Consider the following 10,475-nt stretch of genomic DNA (forward strand, 5'->3'; position numbering starts at 1 on the left):
TTGTGTTTTCCTCTCATTATTCACCCTTCTTGCTTTTTATCACCCCTGATCGATGGCCTTTTCTCCCTCTTCTATCTCGATGAGCAGTGTTCTGCAGCTGTGTTCTGCAGCTCTGTTCTCTGCCTGAATAATTGATGCTAATAACAATCTTTTGAAACAATTAAATCGGCGACTCGGCTTACTGAGTGCCCTTCTCTCTCCTCTCGTGTTTTTCATCCATCACCCGTCTCTCTCTGCTTTGACCCACAGTGTGTTTTCACCCCCACCCTCCCCCCTCCTCACCCTGTGTACTCCTCCTCACCCTCATGGCAGCTGTTTGTTCCCCTCCAGCCTGCAGACCAGCCTTTAGCTCATTCAGTGTGGCGGCAGCAGCAGCATGTAGGAGATGTGATAGACATCTCATCTGTCTGATAGTCCCTTTGTGAGACCATTACAGTCCCGCATGGCCACTCTGCTCTCTCCATATCTCTGCTGTCAGCTGTACGAACACACCCAAACACAAACACACACAGAGGAAAACAAGGCCTGGCCCCTCCTGGCCTTTTGGATCAAAGCATGCAGCTTAAAGCTTGTACTACCTTTTACCCCCTGCCCCTGTCGTCATCCCTCAGCTTTAACCTTTAACCTGCAGGCCTCATCATCATAGCTATCTCCAATCCCAGACAGCAGCTGAATGTCAGGCAGGTGTATGGTTTTAATCCAACCCTCCCCCCCCCCTCTTCAGGAGCCCTGACATTGTCATTGTCCATCATTTGACAACAGAGAGACATGTTGATTTAACTGTCCCTGTCCATGTGGGAAAAAAGAATTCAACTAGCTGACATCTTTGTTTTTTTCAGGTCGTCCACTGATAAAAAAAAAAATCAACTTCAAATAAATGTTAATTCTCCTCTCTCGTTGCCGCCTCGGCTATGTTGGAGGGAAACGTACGGTGTCACGCTGAGCTAGAGGAACAGTTTGATACAGAGGATAGTGATATCGTTCAGGTGACAGGAAACCAGTTGGAATATAGATAGTGGGCGGTTGAGCTGCACCAGTGCAGGTGTCACCACAACAACAGGGTGTCACTGTGTAGGCCGCTGTCAGCACGTTGCTGTGGGAGAGTTTGACAGAGAGAGACTTTCTTTTATTTCCACGGAGGCTGGAAGTTCATTTTTGTTGTTGAAGGTTTTTTGGTTTGGTTTTGTTTCATTTGCAGCTGTGTTGAGTTTCTAAGCACATGGAAGTGCGTCTGTAACTACTCTGTGTTAGTCAGCCAACAGTTTGTGCCCACCCTGCCTCACACACTCTCAGTACATTAGGCCTAATGAATGGGCCGGCTTTCCTTTGGGCGCTCGTCAAACGGGGCAGATTACACAACCGGTCTAGTGGCACAGGGCATGGCAAGGACACATGAGGAACAGTAAACTCTGTTATTGCAGAGGACTTAAACACACAATCTGTCCAACGACACGCTAGAATAAATGGATCTGATTCGTTGAGAGTTGGTGAGAATGCATTCAGCTTTTTGGTGTTTGTTTTGGGGTGTTTTTGAGAGCAGAGCGCTCCACCAACACACTGCTTGAAATCGAGTTCAAATCACAACCATTATGTAAGCATCTGCAGCCTCTCCTTCTGCATCCCAATGGAGAGTTTTTGGCTGGTCCTCGGTTGATTAGAGGCCTAATGGTGACTGGAAGAGCATGAAATTACTGAGACGGGCTCGGCTTTTTCAGTGCAGGCACACACACACACTCACTCACAAACACACACACACGCACACACGCACACACACACACACACACACACACACAGTGATTCTCACTTATCCCATTTTAACCTGCTGTCGCTCTCTTTATTTTATTCCACTCACCGCTCTGCAAGTGCAATAAACAGATGATTTGACATCTCCATCAGTCTATTATGAGAAGAAAGTGTGCGCTGCTTGCTGCTGAAGGAGTGTGAACCAGTGTAGTTTCTAAATAGCCGACACTTCTCTGTGCCACAGTCACTGATTGAGTCATATTACTGTCAGCTAAGTTGTGTACACCACATGCAAAAAAGCTGTACGTGTGTTGTGGTCAAGGACAGAAAGTACACAAGCATCTGCTATGTCATGGAGGAGGAAGCATTAGTGATAGGTTTGTTGGGAGGTTTGAACCAGAAATGCATGCAGCTGTTTTTCAGCAGTTTTACAGTGAACAGGCCGACAGGAAACGAGAGAGAGAGAGAGAGAGAGAGAGAGAGAGAGAGAGAGAGAGAGAGAGAGAGAGAGAGAGGAGAGAGAGAGAGAGAGAGAGAGAGAGAGAGAGAGAGAGAGAGAGAGAGAGAGAGAGAGAGAGAGAGAGAGAGAGAGAGAGAGAGAGAGAGAGAGAGAGAGAGAGAGAGAGAGAGAGAGGTCCATGACTCTGTGGTTATGTAGCATGTGGCTCTGTGTATGTGGTGTTATATTCATGTGTGATCATACATTTAGATGCATGTGATTATGTGTGCATTTTTATATGGACTGCATTGTTGTGCAAACAGAAAAGGAGTTTCTTTCTGCACTTTTCATGACACAGTGCTGAAGCTCAGGGTTTTTCCTAGAAGTGGCTGATCATTAACCTGACTTTCACTAAACTTTGAATGAATGTGAAATCATGCGTACTCAAACCAAGGACTCAACCACACTGCATGTGCGTGTTATTTACGTGGCTGCGCTGCATCAATAGACACATTAAACCTGCCACACAGAGAGTAAGTGTGATTACAATAACTTGATGTATACTTTGCAATAGTGGGTAAATGAAACTTCTACATCAATGTCATATTTTCTGCTCTACAGTGACAATAGACTTGAGTGTTGGAGTATTTGTATTATAGTATTTAATGATAGTTTTGCTTCAGTTTTCAATGTGCAAAACACAAATGACAGAATACAGATTCCTCATTTTAACACAGGCTAAAATGTATTCTATCTACCTCTTTATTATATATAAGCCTTGATGCAACATTTTGCAGTCACAAAACAAATGGAAAACAAAACAGTACAAAACACAACACACAGATATTCAATAACACAACAATGACAAAACAAACAAATGTTGGGTCTCTTTAAATTCAATTAAAGAGTACAGTCATACAAACATGCCTTGAGATAACTTTACTAGTGATGTGGTGCTAAATAAATGAAATGGAATGAAATACTGTAGCAGTAGTAACCTTAGACGTCTATCTATAGATCTATAAAGGAACAGAACAGTGATAGCATTACTGACAACATGAGCAATTAGTTTTAAATAAGCCAAATGATGACAGTCATTTATTCTAATCACAAGGAGAACAGAAAAACACTGAAACATTAAAGCTTTTTTTCTTAACCAGCTTCCTTAAGTACAAACGAGACCACAAAGATCTGATCAGAGGCTCTTAGTGAATCATTTGATGAATAAAGAACAATAAATAGCTTTAAACAATAAGAATAGTTAAAGTTTATGCATCTTACAAGAAATGGGTAAAAAAGACGTCTTATATCAGGAAGGAGCCATCTGTGTGTGTGTGTAGCATTGTGCAGTGGTGTGTGAATAAATGTGCACGGTGTCTTATATATAACACTGAGGGGACAGAGATCACTTTTAGATGTGAAACTCATATTAACCCTTACATACTGTTCAACAGCTGTAAAAACATCCCAAATGTCTTTTACTCTGAAATTTGATGAATTTTCCTAAAGTGGCCAAAAATGCACAAAAATTAAAACATTTTAAAATGTTCTACTTTTCGTATAGATGCTACACATGTTTGTCCATTGAGGCTGTTCTGGGTCAAATTATCTCTGTATCTATTGACATGTGTTTTAGTGGAATGAATAGTTCATAGTTTTAATAAGATAGTAGTTATTATGATGTAGCAGTGAAGACTGATGGCTCTAATGGTTATACAATAAACCCCACACTTCCATAAAGTTATAAAATACATTTCCATCATTATTGCTATGTTATATTTTCATGTCTTAGGTAAAATAGGACATGATATTGTGTGATAGGAGATGTTTAGTGGTGTAAAAGCTAAAAAATACACTCTCTCTGCTCTCTGAAACATGAATCAAGGTTTAATCACATTCATTGATCAGTCAGATCCTCTATAGAAATGGATGGCTGCTTCAACATTTGGTATAGACACTTTTTATGAGGGGATTCTTAGACCCAGGTCAAAATTGACCCAGAACATACTGCAATGGTGTAGAAGATGAACAGTGTGTGAGGGTTAAAATATTACATGTAATATAATGTCTGGAACACATTTCTTCTATTCTAATACTTAACTATGTGTTAATGATCTATTTCTTCTGTTAACTGAAGCAGACGTTATGTGACTATCATAGTTTGAGGCTGTGTCATTGAGGGGAAGCTTATGTTAGATTTGAATTGATAATAAAAAAAAGAAATATGATGAACATGGTCAACACAGACACAGACTGAGTTCACATGATTGTTCTGTGACACCACTGAATCACAGAGGTGTGAGGAACAAAACTAGTCTGTTTTCTGTTGCTTTGAAAGAAGAATTAGAGGTTTTGGATGATGTGCTCAAGGTACAGCACCGATATACACACACACACACACACACACACACACACACACACACACACACACACACACACACACACACACACACACACACACACACACACACACACACACACAAAAGCTTGTTATCAGCACCCCACAGCCAGTGTGCTGTCTTTGTCCCATACTCTTACACCTTGAGCAATGTCACCCGGTCTAGTGTGTGTGTGTGTGTGTGTGTGTGTGAGTGTGTGTGTGTGTGTGTTTCTCTGGAGTGTTGACGAACCCATGGTCTAATCTCACAGGGAGCTGGATACAAATCCCCATCCCAGAGGAGAGGCAGAGTAGACTCACCAACACTTCACAAAGAATGAGCTAAGAAAACCTCCCGGAGTGTCCCTCCCCTCCTCCCTCCCTCCCCTCCTCCCTCCCTCCCTCCCTCCCTCCCCTCCTCCCTCCCTCCCTCCCTCCCTCCCTCCCTCCCTCAGGGTTTAGAGATATATTGTTACTTTATATATACCTGCTGGCTCTATGCTTACTCTCCACTGTCCGTATCTCAGCTATTTCAGCTCTAATCTCACAACTCACTTCCTAATACCTCCTCACAGTCTGACTCCTGTATAAAGATTAAACTACACTGTTCAGTAAATTCAAGTTTGAATTATCTCTCCTTCTGCAGTGTTCAAGGTTCTGTTTTGTTCATGTCATTTAAATGCAAATCAGTGTTTATAGCCTGAATGATTTGAATAGAACACTCAAAATAACTTTTGAAAGCATTTGAAGTGAAATGTTTGATAAAGGCTCTACCATTGTCACTACAATGTTAGTTATTAGCTGCACTTCCTTTACAGAGGATCCCATCCCAGCAGCGTCAAATGAACAGTCATTGTTTTTATTATCTGGAGTTTTTAAAAAGCCGTTTCAAGAATTCACATTATTTCTGAGAACTTGAACCGTTCTCTCTTTAATCAGAGACAGAACTCTTCAATTGTTGCTGTTAACTTCAACGTTCAGACGTACTTTAGCATGAAAATGTGTCCATATGCTCAATTGAGATTTCACATGTTGGAGCAGTACAGAAAGATCACATAAAGTATTTCAATGCAAAAAAAGAAAAAAAGAAAAAAATTAAATACAAAACTTTATATATACTTTATTATATACCTTACAATACTATGTAAATGAATTATGCAAATATTTATGTGACAGAAATCATCTAGTACAATCCTGGCAACGATGATGCCTAATATATATATGTGTGTGTGTGTGTGTGTGTGTGTTAATAATAAATACAATATGTATGTGCAGTATATGTAAGTTACACACATACAATTGCAGGCAAGTCACAGGTGTATTTTTGTAAAGTGTGTGTTTAAATGTGCAACATGTTGTGTATATGTAAGTCACTACAGAGTGCACAGCTGAGGGTTATTGGAGGGTTTTAGTGTGTCCTAGCTGGGTGAATGAGGAAGGATGTTTTTCTAATGTATCTAACAGGAATGTTACACCACAAATGAAGGTCTTGACAGGTCATACAGATTAACTGCATTTGATTTGAAAGTTGTAGAAATGTTCTTACTGGCTGGAAAATGTCAAAACTTGGTTTTGGATCTGAATTGATCACATTCTATCCCCGAGTGTGATACATGTGATCATCCTCACATCATGTGTCATTTACAAAACATTTGTAGTGATATAACACAGACAGATTTATTTATCATGTGATAGGTGTGATGACCTGTGATTGACTTTTTTATTTAAATCCTTTCTGTCATTTATTTTCTTGAGTTTTTATAGGATGTATATATTTCCTTTACATTGCTTTTAAAAATGCCAGATTAAATCATCTGTGTACTTTACTGAGAGTGTTTCCAGTACCAGTTTATCTGAAGTCAAAAGTCAAATATATTCCATATGTTGTCTGTTAAGCATCTGAGGCTATAATTGTGCACCAACTGTTTCCTCTCTTTTCTGGCCTCTTCTCTCTAGGAGGAACCTGACCAAGCTGTCTCTGATCTTTAGCCACATGCTGGCTGAAATCAAAGCCGTTTTCCCTGGAGGACAGTTCCAGGGAGACACGTTCAGGATCACCAAAGCTGACGCCGCCGACTTCTGGAGGAGATTTTTTGGAGAAAAGTAAGCATCCACTCATCTTTGCTTTTTTCTTTTGCAGCTTTAAGTTGACGTTCCCCTTTTCAGTGGATCAAGATGCCGTTCGGTGATAAACAGAAACCGCTCTGAGGATCTTTGTGGTGTCAGTGGGTGTGTTTCCTGTTTTTATGTCTACTGTCAATTTCTTGACTTTTCTTCCCGTGTGCATGCTGTTTCTCAATATAATGACATGAGAGGGACACACACACACACACACACACACACACACACACACACACACACACACACACACACACACACACACACACACACACGCACACACACATACACACACACACACACACACACACACACACGCACACACACATGCACACACACACGCACATACACGCACATACGTACACACACACACACACACACACACACACACGCACACGTGCACACACACACGTGAACACGCGCGCGCCCACACACACACACACACACACACATACGCTCATGCACAGCCACACCCATCTGAGAGCAGCTGCTGTGTTTGACCATCCCTGATAAGATGCACAGCTGATCCCATCTCCCATCTACTCAGTGTCAGTCTACATTGTCAGTTTGTTGTAGCAAACAGACAATGAAGCATCATTATAGAGTGGAAGTATTTTGTATTTTGGATTAACAGCTACATTTTGCAGCTTCACAGTTTGGCATCCCTAAATGATGATGACATATGTTGTGGTTTGCGGCAGGTAGAAAGTTTCAATTCAGTACTTCCTGCCTGCCCCTTCCATTGACCACACACACGTCACTTTATTTTAAGCAAACAGGCCAAACGTGCTTTAGAGATTTAGAGCCCTCTTCCTGTTGCATCTCTATTTTTGGATGTATCTAATAGGAGCATATATTTTAGTTCTAAATCCAGATTGGTCTGTTTTTATTTCCTGACCATATGGTAGCTAACTGCTGCCTGAATATCAGTGACAAAGCTGTTGGAACTGCTTCCTCAGTTTTATTTTACTGATGAAATAAAAGCACAGAAGAGCCCTTTTGTTGTAGTTGGAAGCCAGAGGTGCTTTAAAGAATCACTAATTATTCTTTAAATAAAAGTTAAGAGCCATTTAAAGGTTTGAGTGGTTATTATAATGGCACTACAGCAAGTGGCCCCCAAACTGCCTCTAAACAACAGTTGTATTGTGTAAGATAGGGGTCCAGTGCAATGAAGGATTTATTTATTTCTTTGTATTATTACAGGGAGTAAAACAAGTCTTTTTTTCTTGGGGAAAAAAAAGATCACTACATGAGTGCTTCCAAATGTGTGTCATATTTGAAGATGTGCATTTAGGTGTTGTGTAGGGAAAGGAGCCCAGTTTCTATTTACAGCCTGTCATTATCTACACTTATATAGATACATTAGTGCATATTAAATGTTAAATGCCATGTGGTGTTTACAGTAACCTAGATCAGCTTTTATACCAGCTATAGAACACATGGATATGATGAATAGAATGTTCCTGTATTATATAGGTTACTGATGGAGGTGAATGTACTGATGGATTTGTAATAGTGATTTATTTGTTGAAAATATGAAGTTTATTACTTCTTGGATGCACTTCAGACTTCTCTGAAGAGTCAATTTAAGAGTCAAAATGTTCTTTGCTAAAAGTGAAGAAGATATTTTTATCAAGTGACTCAGTCCAACTAAGAGTGACACACAGTAGGAACCTTTAAGAAGAGCTCTTAAGTGTTGACATGATTAATAACATGTATGTATAAAACAGGAAAAACATCATAGGCAAAGATGTATCAACATCTGCCCAGCTGTTCCCTCTTCCTGAATACATCCTGATATTTATCAGTGCTGTGTTACACTGTAAAAACATGATGAGATTTTAAAAAAGTGAATTAGTAAGTCATTTGTGGGAAACATGAAATAAATAGAAATGAACTGGTAGAAAATTGGCTAAAATGGAAAGAAAAGCAGCTGCTGGTAGAGGAGCTCCAGGAGAAAATAAAGTGAGGAGATTATGTGCAGACAGTGAAGAGACAACACTATCAGTGTCACCCCCCGAGAAATGCAAACAAAAAGAACATTTTAAAAAGTGGTGGAACATCTCTAGATAACAGCTTACAAGAAAAACAGCAGCTGCCACTAAAACCTTCTGCACATTTACATATTGCTTCAGATAATGTATTATTCATTATGAGCCTAATATTTACTGCAGTCATTCCAAAACTCAGAAAGTGTGAGATCACATCTGTCTCATCACCGCGGACACGCTGAACTACTTACAGTCAGACACCTCGAAGCTTTCTCAACATCTTAAGAACATTTTTAAGATGTAATACATTTGAACCTTTAGTCTTGATTTTATTTTTACTTTAATGTTTCACTTAAGTTCAACATTTCAGATCGAGGAGTTGTTTAACCGTCGCACACTGTTCATATTCTGACTCATAATTAGTCTCTACACCAAATCACATTCATAAATTCCCCATCAGTCATTAATACATGTTTGATTCATCTTATTGGAAAATAGACATTCACAATCATTATTTTATGTTCCAGGTCAGACTTGTATATTATATATGGACAAATGTGTATCAGCTGCACAAAAAGCTGAAAAAAAGAGATGCATTTTATTTCCCTTGTGGTATACTGTGGGTCACATCAGGAAAAGTTCAGATAAAAGAAATGTAAAATTGAGCAGGACGTATGTAAGGGTTAACCACTATTTAAAGGTTGCAGTTGTTTACTTTACTGAAAGTCTCATTTGCTAATTCCATACATATTATATTATGTTAATGCATATATTTATTACTGTGTTTAAGATGGAAACGTATTTATAATCTCTTTATACACTCACAACTCTTTATTTGTTCATTAAATGTCACACACAGCTATAAACCTCTTTATGGACTCAAACATTAGATCTATTTTTCTAGATATTTTTTACACATTCACACATTTGAATGTATTCATACTAAATGTTTCCAACATTCAGGCATGGTGACACACAGCTGCAGTACATGTGATCTTATTTTGAGCCTATCATTGATCTGTTTTGTCTATGTAAAGCTTGACTTCAATCCTCAGATGTCTTGTTTTGTCCAAAAATATTCAGCTTACATGTGTGACACAGAAAAAGCTTCAAATCCTGACATTTGAGAAGCGGCCAATGTTCGGCATTATTGCTTAAAAAAGAACCGAAATGGTTATTTGAGCATCACGATATTGCAATGACTCTAATTTAAATTAGGACACATAAGAAAGATGATGTAAAACGTGTTCAGCTTCTAGATTAAATACAATAATTACACAAACATACACAAAAACATCTTCTCAATGTTTATCCAGACTGCATATTTTACAGGTAAAAGTGAGAGCACACTCATGCATGTATGTGTATTACATACATGTATTGTCAGACTTCAGACAAACCTCCTTGCTCAGACAATGTGTGCTGATCTAGTATAGAGTGTTACAAACCTCAGCTTCCCTTGGTCGGGTATTGAATCCTGTGAAGGAGGCTGTTGTGAGACCTGGACCCTGTGTGAACCTGCCAGAGGAGATTCCCTGCCCAGCCAATCAAAATCAAGCTGAACCTTTCAATCACAATGATCCCAGCTTCAGTGAATGAGCTAACTTCATTACCTTTGTCACATGATCTCTAACAGATCAGTGTTGGAATATCAATGTATGGTAGTATCATGCTCTTTAAATTGTGTGGAAGTGATAACCTCAGCTGGGTCCTGCAGTTCAGTTTACATATCAAATACTTAATACAGCTGCATAATGAATCACGTGACTCAGTGTGTGTTCCAGTAAGGTGATCACACACAGCAGTG

At 39.5% G+C, this 10,475-nt stretch overlaps 1 protein-coding gene across 3 annotated transcripts in view; it reads left to right on the forward strand.

The window, feature by feature from the left end:
* The window catches only part of cblb (Cbl proto-oncogene B, E3 ubiquitin protein ligase), a 62,016-nt gene that overhangs the window by 12,546 nt on the left and 38,995 nt on the right, over nucleotides 1-10,475 (forward strand). For all 3 annotated transcript variants that reach the window (XM_062432740.1, XM_062432742.1, XM_062432741.1), the window contains exon 4: nucleotides 6,516-6,662. In XM_062432740.1, coding sequence (XP_062288724.1) covers nucleotides 6,516-6,662 — 147 coding nt within the window. The remainder of the gene's footprint in view (nucleotides 1-6,515; nucleotides 6,663-10,475) is intronic.

The sequence above is a fragment of the Scomber scombrus genome, chromosome 14 (assembly GCF_963691925.1).
Source record: "Scomber scombrus chromosome 14, fScoSco1.1, whole genome shotgun sequence".
Lineage (NCBI taxonomy): Eukaryota > Metazoa > Chordata > Actinopteri > Scombriformes > Scombridae > Scomber > Scomber scombrus.